The sequence below is a fragment of the Pimephales promelas genome, chromosome 21 (genome assembly GCF_988280905.1).
Source record: "Pimephales promelas chromosome 21, fPimPro1.hap1.1, whole genome shotgun sequence".
Taxonomy (NCBI): Eukaryota; Metazoa; Chordata; class Actinopteri; order Cypriniformes; family Leuciscidae; genus Pimephales; species Pimephales promelas.
Window position 1 is genome coordinate 24,279,516 of NC_142789.1, and position 17,756 is coordinate 24,297,271.

Below are 17,756 nucleotides of genomic sequence, written 5' to 3' on the forward strand. Positions count from 1 at the left end.
ATGACGTCACTTAAGTGCTGGATATTTTGTAATGCAGTATAAGAAAAAAACCTCCAAAGAATATTAACTAGGTTTATTAACAACTCGAGTGCATAGCAAATACCTAACAAAACCTAAATACTCGATGATAATGAACTCAATAATATTCAGCTGTGGTAAATGAATATCCAAGGTAACAGATGACTGGCAGGAAAAATAGAACATAGGAAACAGGAAACAAACTAAAAGTCCATGAAAGTGAAACTGAACATTGAGCAATATTAAAGATTTTACCACTAACACCATCACTGGACAACAAAACCAGTGTTTTGCATTTTAGAGTTAAAGGAAAATGATTCGTAAACATATCGAAGAATGTCCTGGCTTTTTTTTAAATTATTTTTTTTATAGTGCAATCCAGACATACAGTATATATCCTTTGGAAAGCATAGCATTCAGTATTGGATAAGTCTCTTAATAGCACGAATATTACTTTGGTGGCCCCTGAAAACAGCAGTGGCCCCTGAAGCTCTGTAGAAGTGAATGAATATGGTGTCTTATTGGGTTTGAGAGAGCAACAAATCTCCAGCTTTATTCTGCCATTGAACAATGCTGTCCGAGACCTGCTACCATTGTTTAAGTCGCCAGAGTCATTGCTTAGCCCCTGGTAATTGCATTGCTGGCGATTTGTAATCGTTATGAGGGAAAAGCCGCCGTTTCCCACGGGACCCGGCAGGTCAGCTGCTTTCATGCTCACGCAGTCACAGGCTATATATCTGCTATATGGCCGATCTGGTGCCCGCGTGCCTTCGAGACGGTTTGTTAACCCATATCTCTCGCCCACACGTTTCTGGAAACATGACTCACGAAAACAGATGATCCGTTTTGATGCATGTTCTGATCAAAATCTCATTTGCACAAAGTTCATTTACAAGTTTTAAGAAATACAGCAAAGAAAGTGATTAACTATTCGGTGATTTTGACTGATGAATCACCGCACCACTGCTTAGAGGTTTCAAAAAAATGAACAAAATAAATCAAAAGAGATTTGCTGACCCTTTAATTTGTCCATGTTTTTTCTCGCGACTACAAATCAATTACATTATTGTGACTCGTCTGTTGTTGTCGGGATTGATAGAGAGCAAATTCGAGAGCTTATATGGCTAAATCAGATGTGCGGTGACAGCTCTACCTCAAAAAAAAAAAAAAAAAAAAAATGTTATACCGAACTTGTCAAACATGAAAAATAAACTGACGTCTAAGACTGTAAGATTTATGTGATATTAATGCATATTTGAGTCCCTTTAAAGCGAGACAATGACAGTGATTACTCTTACTGACAGTCGACTCACGAAAGCATTGATGACAGAGCTGAGTCTATTCCTGTGAAACTCAAATATAGCCCTGCTTCCAGAGTTTCCGCAATATAAACTTCAGTAAGATAAATTTTGGAGATTATGGAGTTGTGCAAGAGTGAAATTCATACAGAACTGCTTTACAGAAAGGAAAGGATCCATGAACATTTACAGTCATTTCACAAAGTAGGATGTGGATCAATTTTAAGGTTAGGGTTGAAGCTTGAGCAACATTATCAACCAAAATATTATCTGATATCAATATATCACTTCCCTAAGGGCATTTATGGTCAATGCTGTTTTTGCTCACTGAAACTAAAAGTGTTGAAAAACTGTTTGGGCTAATTGAAATACATCTAATAGGCTATCCAGGAGTGGGCAAAAAAAAAAAAAAAACAATGTTTTTAATGACCCTAAAAGATCGATTGAACCATCAAAATATAAAAATACATTATGTTTAACTCTTTCCACGCCATCAGTTTTTCTTTTTTGTTGCCAGCATAATTTTCATGAAATGTTCATGGCCCACTGAATATATTGTTTTTTATTTTATTTTAATTTTAAACTACCGAAACTAGCAAGAGATGGTAAACAACTGTAGTATTAATATAACCTTTAAAAGTTGCACATTTTCTCCACAAGCCAATGCTTTCATGAGCAGACATTTCAATCACCACAAACAGTGTGTGTGTACTTCAGCTCTACCGTCTTAAAAAACAGCCTGATGTCTTGTGGCAGTCATTTACTTATCTGTATTACACAGACTTGCTTTTCTTGGCAGAAAAGAAAGAATAAAACAGACGTGGAACTTAAGAAAAAGGGGTGAAAGAAGAGTCCTGAACAAGAAGAAAGCCAAGAGTGCTTATATATTCCATTGAGAGTGTGTATGAATAGCCCTGGAGAAGTGTGAAGCCATTTCAACACGGTGTCATCGTCTAAAAACATCTGCATTACTGTATATGGGAATAAAAAAAATGAATGACAGGAAATGACCTTTTTTTGGTGGAGAAAGGAGCTAAAAACATTCAAATCTGTCAATATGGATTTAAATAATGCCTGAGCGCCAGGAAGAGGAGGTTACCTAGGCAACAAGTGGGAAAAGGGCATTCGTTAGAATGTCATTAATTAACTGATTTTGCTCTTTTGAAGTGGATGTGTTAAAGGATCACATAGATGGATATGCACACACAAATATACCAATCCCTTTAGGTATGTTTTCAGAGTGCTACTCGTTTCTTGATTTATTTCCTAACTGAAGAAATATCATCTCAGCCCCTTTATCGCATACGTCACGAACTCGGCGCACCCACTTTTCTGTGCTTTCCGTTGAAGCGTTTGATGCCATGTACAAAACAGGTGCACTGGTCTTAAAGACAACGTGACAATATATTCGAAATAAACGTCCTTGATCTTAATGTGCACGAATCATCAGTGCATATTCTGGAGGAAAATGTAATATCCTTTTCTGCTTTTGAAAAACTCTTCTCTGCAACCTGCGCAAATACAACCTGCGTAGGCAGGGAAAAATAATGTAAATTAATAATATCATAGCTTAATGAGTCTGATTCAACCACATCCCAGTGGATAACATTATGTCCACAGAATTCTTTCACTCATATTACAACATTCGACACACCAGGTTTGATGCAAATGAAATTTTCAGTTAATAACATATTTCACAATGATTTGATATTTAAGTGAACTGTTCCAAGTCACATGCTTTATGAATGCCGATTGACGTTGTCACGAGCACCTGTTTCGATAACAAAGGCCATCATGTATTGATGAACGAATCACGTGTCTGGCAGAGAAGTTAAACAAGGCTTGTAGAATCAGGATCTTAATCAATATCTCTGATCAGAGCTTTCGCCTGTGTGGTGTTCTGACGCGTTTTGGATTCTTCGATAGACCATCTGTTGTTTCCCAGAGCTCTGCCTCCGCCCGACTATTCAGTTCAAAGCATTGCGGTGGCCACAGAGAATCAATCAGCCGTCACTCTCAGGTAGTCTCAAAACTATAATGTGTGTGACCAAGCATCACAGCGCTTTGTTCCAATAGATAAAGTGGGTAAAAGAGATCTTGATTACAACGCCAAAAAAAAAGAGAGGGAAATGGGTGACTGGGTTTGTGTCTAGAGAAATCTATCCGTTAGCATTCTCATTCATCTTAATGGCAGGTGCTTGGCTTGCTAAGGTTTTTATTTTGAACCAATGCCATGTGACTAATCACTCTGAAGCCTTACAAAAATAGGTGAGGTTTGACTTGAAGCGTCGCCGCGCAGATCGATCGGTGTATGACACCAAAGTATCACGAGAGTGATTTGAAAGCCCTCGGCCCTCTAATCGCTTTCTCTTACTTTGACGTTATTCACCGATCGATCTGCGTCGAACACAGCTAGTGATATCACTATGGCTAAACACTTCTAATCCTCCATTATTGATTATTCTGTGCTGTGACGTCAAATGCAAACGCCAAATGCAAACCCATGTCACGATTTTAAGAGTACTCTCGAATCGATTAATCACGATTAATCGCATCTGAACTAAAAGTTTGTCTTTATATAAAATGAAATATTGCTAGCAATATGTGTTCCTTTTGCCACCACAATGGTGTAGTTATAGCGGGGGTTAACTGGACCAGGGTTATTATCATTAACAACAACTAAAAACATTAAAAGCATTACTTTTATAAAATAAAAGAAAACTGAAAAAAAAAATAGCTAGTTGCAACATTTTACATTTCTGTTAAGTTTTTACTTGAAGTACTAAAATAATTAAAAAATTAATAGAAACAAATATCCACATAGCTTAAAAAATAAACAAATAAAAATGGCAAAAATACTTAAATTTAACTGAAAATGAATATGGAAAATACATATACAAAAACGAATTCTAAATATCTATAGAAACTAATACTATGTTAAAAAAAACCAAACCCAAGCCAGCAAGTAAACTGGAAGACACTGGTTCAATTATTTCAATAATTTCTTTCTCCATCCTTCTTTCCTGTTTTGTTCCTTTAGACGAATAATCTGAAGCATTACAGTGGAAAAGAGGTGAGACAATTTGATTATCGCGCTCCAATCAAACACAATTAAGAGAGGTCATCTAGAACACTTACACAGAAATCTAATGGGACCTTTTCACGCACGCACACACACACACATTATCCCAAGGTAGACATCTTGGCACTTGCGTATAATGGCCCGGTGTTCGTTACTCATATAATGTGCATGCGTATCGGACCGTGTGATGGCCGCTGATGAACACATTCCAGGATTAGCCAGTGCTGCAGGCAAAACTTTACATCAATTAATCACCAATTAATACGAAAAATACTTTTCTGCTAAATTAATACACAGCTCCCAATTTAGAGAGCCTAATTAATCAATTCCACGACTTGCGCGAATGCCAAGTAACAAAAAAGAATGAAGGAAAAGAGGGGAGTGAAAGAAAACATACAGAAACAGAACTAAAATAAGAGTAGGCCTATGTATTAAATAATACAAATTATTGAGTAAAAGAGTTAATTATCATCATGCATTCTGGAATTGCTTAATTTGGCCCAAAACATCATCCCGAACAGGGTTGCAGTTTTTAGAACAGCATTCCCATTGGGAACATGATGCCTTAAAACACTGTAGGTATAGGCAGCTCACTAGGTTTTGGAACAGAGCTTGTGTTTGTTCTAAGAACAACTTGGTTCTGATCCAATTAAGAGCAGAGAGAACGAGAGAGCGAGAGGAACATGGCAGATAAAACTAACTCTTCTCTACAGGGATCAAAACATGACACTAGATCCATGTGGGACTGTAGTTCTATTCACAATGCGTATGTCTTCCCTGTTATGATTTCTATGAATGTGTTTGCGCTAGAGGGTGAACATAATTAGAGTAGATGGCGAAAGAGAGACAGAGAGAGAGAGAGAGAGGGAGGGATGAGTATTGTCTTCTACTACCCTCTGTTGTTTATGTCTGTGTGAACAGGGTCTGGTCTCTCTCTGCTCGACTGAATTATTACTTGTGAAAAAACGCAAACACACACACATACACTTATACGGGCATTATGTTCTCACAACCCTGAAAAGTAGCTAGGGTGCATGTCTGAAACGAAGTGAAAACACGCACGTGTGTATGCAATAATAAGACCCAGCGATTAAGATCTTGCTCTGTTTCTTTTTCATTCGCATCTCTATTTTCAATTTTGCCCTTATGAATACACAATTTGACTTAATATTACAGCAACTACTTAATATTCCAAGCATGTATGCGTATCTAGAAAGACATCTAGAAATTGAATTCACAACACACCCGAGGGGGTACTTAAAGTCAACATGAAATAGCATTTTACTTTTGTAATGTGACGTTTTTCACAATTAATGAGGAAAAAAAAACATGCAGGATGGGACTTTTTTTTAAATCAGGAATTGAGTGAAAAGTGGGCATTCAATACCAGAATGAAGGCAATCTGAAACTGTTCCCTCTTGATGATATGATCCAAGAAAGAACGTCTTTTCAGGGGCAGATCATTCCCTCCTAACCCTGCAGCCAAGTCTAAATATTTCATTGGTCATCAATCACAGCGCCGATTGCCTACACTGCTGAAACAAATACTAACCTCTTGGTAGCACATTCTGATAGATAGCACCACTGTTTGTCATGATTGGATCCATCCATGATGTTTCTGAAGTGCGAACCGAATCCATGAAGTCTGAACTTTCTTGACAGGTGAGGTGCAGCATATAGTTTGTTACTCGTCTCACCCATACTTCTATCTATTCTTCAAAACACTAGTTAGAATTGCACTATGACTTGTCAAAACTTTGCTCAGGTGTCTCCTTAAAAGATTAGGAAGCTACTAGGTAAGTCTTTTTCACCCACACTTTTGTTTTTAAGTTTTTAAAAGTGTAATAATAATACTTTAATAATTGAATGTTAATTATAAATATTATCTCCGGTGTAATATGAGTCAAAACCAAGGAATGAGATATAAGAGAGGGTGATGACGTAGGGAAAAGCAGGCAGAAAAAGAGAAGTTCCCATTTTCTAAATAATGCATCAATCCCAAGCGGCTCCACACGCATACTGATATCCACTGATCATAACCTGCTGCCATAATACTCTACTGTTAAAGACACCACTATAATACGCTGCATATGCAGTAAGGCATAACGTTTACTACGCAGCAATGTTGTTATAGCATACAGCAACTGTAAAATATCCATTTCAGAGGCTTTTAACACAGATTTAGAAGCTGTTGGTAGTGCAGACGGTCTAATGTTGGATGTGATAATGCTTACAAGAGGACACAGGGGATCTCTAGGCTAGCCTGGGCTTTCTCTAGACTGTCATGTGTCATTTCTGTGAGAGAGAGAGTGTAAAGTGTGCCTGTCTGAGAGAAGATACACCCAGCCCTCTGGAGATATATTGACAAAACTGACAGCCGTTCCCAATTAACTGTCTTGTAGTTTAATTATTGATTTCAATACTCAATAAAACAGAACAGAGTGAGGAAAGGAAGTAAAGTGAGTTTGGTCAAAAAAAGTGACCCGTTTGAGAGGATAATTACATATACATACTATTAAACTAATTAGAGTAGATAACATATTTAACTTAACTAGGGCTGTCAAACGATTAATCGCGACTAATCGCATCCAAAATAAAAGTTTGTGTTTACATAATATATGTGGGTGCATGTGTGTGTTTATTTATATATATATATATATATATATATATATATACAAAATAATTCTACACAGTGCACCCACATATATTATGTAAATGCAAACTTTTATTTTGGATGCGATTAATCGCGATTAATCGTTTAACAGCCCTAAACTTAACGCAAACACAAAGCAGTGAGTCACAGTTTGATTGCGATTTCGAACTAACGCTGCTCTGTGTCTATGTTTGATTGACCACAGCCTACATCTTTGCATGCAGAAAACACCACTTGACACCACTTTTATATAAGAGTTCAATAAACACCACGAAAATATTGAGGAACAATGGAAATAATTCTAATCAGTCAAAACGGAAACTGGTTGGCATCTCTGATCAAAGCACTAGTGTTTTGTTCCTGAATGAATCATAATTGTTTAATGAATCGATTTGGTTTGAGTAAATGATTCACTAGAAGGTCAGCCACTTCGATCCTGAATGAATCGGTGTTTGTGAGCGAAACGATTCGGTTTGAGTAAATGATCCACTTGACTAGACAGTCCTGAATGGATCATGTTTTTTAAGCAAATTGTTTTTAGTTGAGTAAATAATTCAACGATTTACTTATAGAAGATAGTCAGTTGTCTTCTGCCTGAATAAATCAACGTTTTTATTAACAAATTGTTTCAGTGACTGATTGACTCACTCAGACTTTCACTTGTTATTATCGTAACATTGTAACATCGACAACACCTACAAATATGGATAAAACACATGCAGAAATCACATTTGACTGTCAGGTTTTCATTGTTCATGGCTTAGGTTACTATAAAGCTTGTTAGATATGCGACTATTGTAGCTGCTGCTTTTGTCTTTTTGTGTGTGTAAGTAAGTCACACTGTTAAAATAGCTAATTTCAGCCATTCTCCAACCCTTTCCCATGCACCATTAAATAACAACATTCTCAAAATATGAAACATATGGGCCTCTTTAATTGGCCAATTTCTCTTGCCAGTGCATTCAGTCTATTCCTGAATATAACTGAAAACACACACACACACACACAAGCCAAATCAAGGCAGACAGGCTTGGCGTGCTCGTCCGCTGCCTCGGCTCAGATAGCGGCAGATTCCCCTCTGTTCTATTGATTAATTGTGCCATTATATTTGATGTATTGCTTTCTGTGGCCCATTTATTCTCTTTCTTTCTCTCATGTTTTTTTTTTCCCCCTCAGATTGTCATTTGTGGAATATGGACCCAGTGTAATAGTCTTCAACATGGCCCAACAGACCTGGGTATAGATGAATAAAACCATCTTAACACGATTCTTTCGCGAACGAGTGCAATGGAAAGGGGAGTATGGGACCGCTTTCTTATCTGAAGTTATTGTTCTAACATGTCACGAGTAATTTGTCCTACCAAGAGAGAGCCGGAATAATTATTCATATTTAATCAGGTTGAGAATGTGACATGGCCTGCTGGATGATAAGTCATTTTCCATGTTCCATTATCAAAATTTTAAGGAAGCGCCTACCAGCGCCTAACCAGCACTCGCTAAATGGAACGGCTAGAGTGGTTTGGCTTATAAAATCATAATGGGCCTGCCTGCTTTGATAAACTGAGAACGTGGCTGGAATACAAGAGAGGGGGAGAGAGAGAGAAATTGAAAGATGGAGGAAAGAGGGCAAGGAAATAGGGAGTCTAAAGGATGGAAGATAGTTTGAAAAGTAAAAGAGAGTGAAAGAGTGGGAGCGAGAGATGAGCTGTTAAGAAAATGAGAGCGAGGCAGCATGAAGATTCAACTGCGGTGAGGTCAGGAAACGAATAACCGATTGAGACCTCTGACGGAAGGCTTTCATTTCGATTGAGAACGGGACATGCAGAGGAACACAGCAAAGAGAAAGATTAAACTTTCCACAAATAAGAATAAGAAATGAATAAATGAATGAGTTAAAGAATTAATTCATATCAATTTAAAGGTGCTCTATGTATTTTTTAGCAGCCTCTATAAGTAATGTTTCAGATTGCAACCAATATTTACAAGAGCGCTCGTGCTCTTGCGGGTACCGGCCACACTGAGACTTTCAACACACCGGAGAAAGCATCACACAACATGCTGGAAACACATGCAAACTCCCACTGCAACATTGCAATAATAGGCTACTGAGTTTTATCAGCTTGACGTTGAACAAATGCTCCGTGCTCGTACCATGATAACGTTACATTTGTGGTAGGGGTGTAACGGTACACAAAAATCACGGTTCGGTACGTACCTCGGTTTTAAAGTCACGGTTCGGTACGTTTTCGATACAGCAAAAAGAAAGAAATGCCAGAGAAATTTCATATTTGTTTAAAGAAAAAATATTTTTAAATAAGTGTAAGTTTTCCTAGATCTTGAAACTTTCAGGTTTATAAATGGGGGTCATCTTTGAAGAATGAACAAATAATGTTTTGGTCATCACATTAAAAATAACATTTAAATATATATTTATATAATATTTGAATTTTGAAGTGCTGGAAAAAGATGTGTGAAGTACTTGAAAGCATTTCACCATTCCAGCCAAACTGGTTCCAGTTAGTGTTACTATATTAAATCCATGGTGAATGTTGCTGGTCTGTGGACGTAAAGTGCTAGTTCATTCACGGCACAATGTTTCTCCTGGTTTCCATGACAGCGCTGTTTGATCTAATAGAGATCTACGGTTAATAACGGAGAAATGTGAATGCATCTCACTAGATCTCGCAGCGATGTTATTACCTCAGTGGCGAATTCAAATGTTTTCTTTACCGGAGCGCGGTGTGGTAACAGTGTTGCTTGATCGAGATCGGCTCGCGCTGCACAGATGTTGCTGGTCCGAACTGATAAACGATCCGTGAAGCACATAACGAGTAGCGCAGTTTCGTTCTGCTTTCATTACGCTTGCCATTTGATGTTGCGCAACGTTGTGTTGGCCGCGTCAGCACGAATTTTGGAAAATTTCAGGAAAAATGGTCCAAGCAATCGTTCGGTTTGTATGCGTACCGAACCGGAAGCCTCGAACCGAAACGGTTCAATACGAATACATGTACCGTTACACCCCTAATTTGTGGTGTTATCTAGCATAAGGCATTTCACTAACATCTCTTTCACAATCAGCAATGTCAACATAGGTGAATGTATAATATGATCACGAAAATGGTTAGCGAACTAGACTGAACAATTTCAGTGAAACAGTAAGATCATAGGAAGTAAAATTACTGTACTGAACGTGTCTGGAAATGTGTATTATAATCAATATGATAGTAGTGGGATGAGTGACGTTAGACAGTAGATCTAGTACATAAAATAAAAGTTACATCCTAAAGCACCTACTTTTTGTTATCCTGGAACTTTTGTATTAATTTCATGTCTCATATATGTTGTAGTTTACCTTGCTATTTCATTACAGTTTACCATTATTTCAGCATATTTGAAAACTTGTAATTTATCTCCATAATTCAAACGCTCTTCATCCTAAGTCGATCCGATTCACGTTTGGCCTGACAAGCTTCAGCAGATACATTTTTGTTTTGTTTTTTATATTTATGTGGAGTTTGTATTGGAGTGTGTATTGTGCTGGAGGCAGGTCGTTTTTGGTGTTATCAGACTCATTATCGTTAGCTGCAGTGAAGTAGTATTGACTTCTAAAAAGGAGAGAGGATCGGGAGCGCGCATGTACGTCACATCCCATGGATTTCGCAGAAAATCCGACCCAGAGACTTCACATAAAAATAGGAACACTGGCCTTGACAAGTGGATCATTGTAATATGTGATCATAACCCCTTCACACACAGGCAATAAAAAAAGGATTCATTTTAGACGAAAAGTTCCATATAGCACCTTTAACAGATTGTTAAAATTAGGATTTACTTTATATGTTATATTTTATATTAATAGTCAGAAACACTCCTCCAAGGTGAAACATTCACCATCTAAAATCGAATAGTTCCTATAAAACCATGGGACAAAATTTGTGGAACGTGCCACGTGAAGACAACAAACACGCAAGGAATATAAGGAACGCCCAATAACAATGAGCGAATTTCGAAAAGAAACACTATAAGAATGAGCACAAGAAGAGAGACAGACTGTAAACAACTCAATCTTTGGTTCTAAATTAAGTTCCTGATGTTGAAGGACTCACCCTGCTCAAGTGGTTGAGGCTTGAGGCCAGTGGCCTTCATCTTAAGTGCTTCCTTAGCGGACATGTCACAGCAGGAGCCTTTATTAGTGTCCTGATCGCTGTCCGCTTGGTCGCTGTCCCCATGCCCGCTGTCTCTGAGACTGGCTCGCTCTGGATCTTTGAACGTGGAGCTGCTAAAAAAAAAAGGCCAAAAAACAAGACGGGAATGATCAAACGGGCATGGGTTTTTAGTTCTAATCTAAAGAAAAATTCATGACAAATAAAGCTGAGAAAACTGTTAAACAGGCCTTACCTTTGAACAAACTGCTGCCTGTTACCCATGTAATTGGGCTCAGCAGGAAAATTGTCTGTCTGTGAAGGAAAAAAGGAAAAGAGTTTACGTCTTGTACGACACTGAAATGTGTCCTGGTGTGCAACTGAATCTCCTGGTGAAAGAAATTGATTAATTATTCATAAAATGGGGTGGGAGAGAAGGAGAAAAAGAGGGGGGCTTTAATCCTTAGATTTGTGCATTTTAATTAGTCAAGGAAACATGCTAATTAAACATCCAAAACACTCAATTGCACATTTGTGAACTTAATGACCTGTTAGATACAAATAAGAGTGGAGGAGCAAGGCAGAAAATGAAATGGAGTTTGTTAGTATGAGAAAATGAGAGGATGGGTTGTAAAAGCACTGCGCACTCACCCACACATTGAAAACCTGCTTTATTCGTCGGAGAACTTCCATTCACAACTACTATTCTTAATAGAAGCTAATTGTATTTACTTTTTTAGAGTAAGTATAAAGAACCAAACAGGATTGCGGTGATGTGATTTGACCTGCCAGCATTTTAATGCTCATTAAAGTCTTGCTGAGAGTTTATTTTATTGCATCATGTTTTATGTTTGATCTTCTGTGAATATGAATGTGATGTCAATAAACATGTCTGGGTCATATTTAATCCAAATATCCAAAAAATGATTTATTTTTGTGAACAGCTTTCTGGAGATGTAATCTTACTCTTAAGATTTCGCATATCTATCATCATTATGTGAAAAAAGAGAACGTCTCTAAGTCTACCAATCAGCTCTGCCACACAAAGACAAAGCTGAGTAATAAAAAGAAGTGCTTTATTGAGTAAACTTCACCAGTTTGTCGGTCTTTACAGAGTTATATCCATTCGCATCTATCTCTCTTCATTGGCAGACGATGACCGAAAAAAAAAAAAAAATCCCTCCCTGATCTATCTTCTATAGGTTTCAATTACTCAACTCAATGTTACATCAATGTTGCCACAACGTGTTTGAGCAGTAACTCGGTCAATACGGAGTGGAACGGAAGAGAATCTGGACTCAGCTGTGGTCCAGACAATATTGACACGGCTAAACACGAGACTGAGAGAGACTAATGCACTGGTTTATTTCTCCACTCCCTCCCCTCCCATCTCTCTCTTCACCATCATAAAACCTCTCAGACATCTTGATGGTACAGTAATGCAGTGCTGGAATATTCTTTATTACTAACGTACGCTTTTATGCCTGACATTACCACATGTACTCGGCGTATAAAACTGCGATCGCACCTGTTGATTTCGAAGATGCGACCAGGAAAAGATTCAAGCAAACAGATCTTAGACTTTGACATAAAAAAGACCTGCTATATAATCAAAGTGTGATAGCAATGTTTATCTTTTCAATTGTCTTTTTTTTTTTCACTTCTGAAACCTGCCATGATACAATGTCTATTTGCTGGAGAGAGATATCATATTTTTCTTTAACGCACTGTTGGACTTCAAAAGGAGATATTTGAATGGTACGCGATGTCGCTGACGGCTGAAACGATGAAACGAGACGGCAAAGCCACAGCAGGAGGGGATTGTGTGAAAGGTCACGTAGGCCTCTCTGTACCCTCGTGGCCTTTATGAAGCTTTGTTGAGACTCTCTATCGCGGTACGGAGCGTGTCTTTCAACTCCAGCCGTAGATAAAAAGCGCAGATGCACACAAGCCGAATCAAAGGCTAAATCAGCCATTGGAATGCTTTACAGCTAAATTCGTAATTGCCTTTTGAAATTTCAAAGCGAACTTGGGTTCATTTTGACTTCTTTAACTTTAAAAACGCACCTTTTCAGGGTTCAGGTGACAAACCAACCTTTTACACATGCAGCGTTGACGCATAGCTGTGCTATTTCAATGTAAAAGAAGAGTGAATGCAGTGATAGACAGTACATTCAAATACCCCTACCTACATCCATTTTCCCAGAATGCAAAAATCAGCAATTACAAAAGATAAGTTAAAAAAGGCGCTATCTATTAATGCCAGAACGGAGGATGATGGCTCATTTTGATAGCAGCGCCAGTGTGCCCTTGGCAGCGACAGGAATCACAGCAATACGACCTACACACGTCTGCGTTTTAAAAGGTTGATAAGAGCACTTTCAGAGGAAGTGTTTTACAACATCCTGCCTGTGTGCAAACTGCCCCTGGAGAAAATCTCTGAGCGAGAGAACGAAGAGGATAGTGCCGGTCTCAATCGAGATTCATGAGGCTTTTCCTGAGATTGTGCAAGCTGTGTCCGCTGGCCATGGCAGCTCCGGGTCACGCACGGCTCCATGCGGCCTGCTTATTTACATTTCCTTCCATTACCATGTGTCTTTCGCAAAAAAACTTCATCAGAAAATATCCACAATCATGAAAAAAATAAAAACGCAACACAATCTTGCAGGCTGGCAGCCAACGTCGCCTGTTCGTTCCAACAGTGTTGCTTTGAGCCGATATAAATAAACGCTTTGTACCAACAACTAAACGCTAATAAAACGTGGACTACAGTAGTACAGATCACACATTCTCCTGCCAATTAGCACATACTCATTTTTACAACTTCAGGTCCTGGCTTTAATGAGACACGGAGGTGTATGGCATCAGGTAACTGCGTTTCTGCTATGTTAATATCCAGACCAGCTGTTACATGCAACAGGCTAATGACTAACACTATGTATCACTGTTACTAAACTTACGCTTGTTTTAATTGAGTGTTTAACTCCCAAATGAGGGCACTGGACCATCATTTGCAGTAATGCAGCAAACAAGTATTAAAAACAGGATTAGCTTCCATCTGCATGTTTTCGTCAAGAGCCATTAGCAAAACACTCGATTTCCATGGCTGATTTCTAGATTTTTCTTTGTTTTGTAAGTGATTCAGCAGTTTTCTAACTTCTACCATTCTTTTATCTTTATCAGACTTGCCAGATGCTTCTTTATTAATAGAGACAAACACTAACGGCTAATTCCTAACTTCAAAATATTTTTTTTCAAAGAAAACATCACTGCTTGTACGTTAAAGCTGTTCGATGTCGACTTTCATCACATAAATGTCGACTTGAAAAAATCTGAAGTCATTCAACCCCTAGTTCTGTATATATAAGTTTCAAACACTTAATCGCGATTAATCACATCCAAAATAAAAGTTTGTCTTTACATAATATATGTGCACTGTGTATAATTATTTTATATATTTAAATACACACACATGCTTGTATATATTTAAGAAATATTTTAATATACTGCATTGATATATAATTTATATTATATATAAATAATATTTTTTTCTTAAATATACTTACATCTGTGTGTGTATATATATATATAATATATATATATATATATATATATATATATATAATTATACACAGTGCACCCACATATATTATGTAAACACAAACTTTTATTTTGGATGCGATTAATCATTTGACAGCCCTAATATAATTATATTAAATAATAAAAAATAATACCATTATATACATTGTAGTAATTATTTAGTTTGTAATAATATAAAATAATGATAATTTATAAATACTAATAAAAATGCATATGAATTGAATTGCGTGATCACCAAATCTCCCAAAAGGAGGTTTTGTAAGACTTTTAAACATAAACTCCCCCAACAACAGGCAAGCAAACCCATTCTCACAATCACAAAGCTCTAAAGTTTCCTTAAACTCCCAGCCTGAAGCGAAGCAACAAAACGAGAGGGACTTTGTCTAAGGGAGAGTGTGGGAGAAAAACAGACTCTCTCAAGAGAGAGGCAGAAAATGGCTCATCTATTTCAAGGAATCCTCACTACACTCTCTTGAGTGTTTTTCACAGTGACCAGCCAGATGCCTCCTTTCAATAGAGACAAATGAACAAAAGACAGACAAACCTGTGTGTGTATGTGTGCATAAGCGTGTTTACGAGACAAACAGAGAATGAAATATAGAGGCATGGTAAGTGATAGGTATGGAGGTAGGGGGAGATGTCATGAGGGAAAGGAAGGGATGCTTATGCAGCATATATGCCCATCTGCCTTTCGAACGTCATTGGAGCTCTCCGGCTTGTGAAACGCATCTGGGTATTTCGCCGTGCCAGATATGTGCCCTCTGCTGTCTGACAATACAAACACGCCTCGGAGAAGAGCATGTGTGCATTACGTTCAATTCAACCTTGTAAGTCTGCCAAGTGGACAAATATATATTTATTAAGAGTTCAGATGCAAAAGCCTCTAAGTGCCATTTGAAATTTTCTTCTAAAATGATGATTTTTATCAAGCTTGTATATTTAAGTTCAGTGATTTCACTTAAATGGCAATGATAATTACCTATTAATTGTTATTTAAGTGAAATTACTGAACTTAAATATACAAGTTTGATAAAAATCATCATTAAAGAAGAAAATTTCAAATGGCATTTAGAGGCTTTTGCATCTGAACTCTTCATATATATAGTTTGCTGACAAACTCGTCACTTTTTGGGATGGTGGCTATATTAAGCATACAGAAAAACATTCACAAACATGTACAATGTACAATTACAATTTAATGGATGGTGAACGTCAAATATATGCAGCTCACATCCATAATTTAGATTTATTTACATCTCCACATTAACCGTACCCCAAAAGAAAACGTTCACAGCAACTAAACAAACCCAAACTCTGTCTGCAAACAGACTGGGGTCCAATAGCTCCCTAATTGAGTGTAAAACAACCATCTGACATGACGGGCTATCGAGAATCAAAGGTTTCAAGGGCAAACAAGCCGGTTTTTGCGTCTGTTTGTTTGGCTGTTTGAACACCGAGCCCCTGGGTGGAATCGCATTTGCGAAATGTACACAATAAAGCTTCATAAACAAAGAGCGATCGATGTTTACAACTACATAACAAACAAGAGCAGGACAAGTTACCCACGTGCGTGCCGAGCCGACTCAAATGAATAACAGAATAATCGGACTCTCAAGCGATGCATTCATTATGGGGCAGAGACAAAGAATGGCACGAGCATTGATTGGGTCGTTTCTCTGGTGCATTACCAAGTGATCAAATTCAATTAGCCGGTCATGTTTTCCTGTGGTTACTGAGCCTGTGGTATCTGTCATCTAGTCTTAACAAACCAAATGCCATTTCCTGCTCATGGTCTCCCCAGTTAAAAGTTTTGAAAAATTAATTGCTTCCTTTGAAATTAACACCACATGACTCTAGACGTTTGTGGTCAGAGTTATATTCATCGAGATTAATAACGGGGAGCTCAACAGACACCGCAGGTCATCCGTTTTTATCTAAGCCTGGATTTGACAGGAACCTTTTAAATATAATAGCCACGACACACCGCTTTCAGTTGTTTAAGGGTTTAAATCATCGTCATTAATGCTTAAGTCTAATCTGTGTCCCGAATGTCCACTTATAAGTGGATGTCATTGTCCTAAAACGATCCCAGATGGGTGCATATACCAATTATTTTGACTGTCCACTTTACTTTTAAAAATCTTTAAACTTTTTTTTTCTTTTTTCTCATGATTGGTTTGGTGACAAAACAAAAGACAAAAAATGCAAAAAATCTGTCATCATTTACTCTCATTTCATTTTTAAACCTGTATGACTTTCATTCTTCTGTGGACCACAAAAGAAGATATTTTGGAGACATTTTTTTATCCATATGATCTTAAAAAAAAAAAAAAATGCTTTTATCCATGCAATAAAAAAACAATGAGGTCGAAAACAACACTGGACCCTACTGTCGTTTATTGTATTGAAAAAAATAAATATATATCAAAAATCTTTACCAAAATATCATCTTTTGGTTTCCACAAAAAAAAAAAAGTAAGTCACACAGGTTTGGAACAACATAAGGATGGGAGGGTTGTGACTTACTTAATATTCATAAGAAAAGCTAATAATTCATATAATATGTCTCCCTCCCCTCACACGATTTTCTGATCCTACAGTCTTTTGGAATAAAACCTATTTTGCATGAACAAGAACACTGGGCAAATTAGGCTGAAATCTGCATTACATTTGTACATGTCTGTTCTTTTGTGTTTTTAATACATGAAATCCTTTCCGAGAGCACTTACAGCGATTTTCAATTCCAGCGGTCGTCATAACTACAGATCAAGCGATCTGAGCCACAAAAGAAGCCCTTATACATATGTGAGCCAGACAGTGTATCTCAGAGGCAATAACCACATCTAGTCACCATTTCTTTTCACAAATCCCGATTTCAAAAATGAAGAGAGGGAGATTACAGTAATCCCGAGTGGGATTATAAGTGCTTCGGGGCAGACCTGCTTATATCTCCCAACCGCCTG

General features: G+C 37.6%; 1 protein-coding gene across 2 annotated transcripts in view; it reads right to left on the reverse strand.

Moving 5' to 3' along the window:
- The window catches only part of pcdh17 (protocadherin 17), a 71,744-nt gene that overhangs the window by 29,111 nt on the left and 24,877 nt on the right, over positions 1 to 17,756 (reverse strand). Inside the window, exons 3-4 of one of the 2 annotated variants that reach the window (XM_039673885.2) lie at positions 11,450 to 11,508; positions 11,158 to 11,327 (exon numbers count right to left, since the gene is read on the reverse strand). In XM_039673885.2, the coding sequence (XP_039529819.2) occupies positions 11,158 to 11,327; positions 11,450 to 11,508 (229 nt within the window). Of the gene's footprint in view, positions 1 to 11,157; positions 11,331 to 11,449; positions 11,509 to 17,756 lie in introns of both variants that reach the window. The other variant, XM_039673884.2, reaches the window with a different exon arrangement.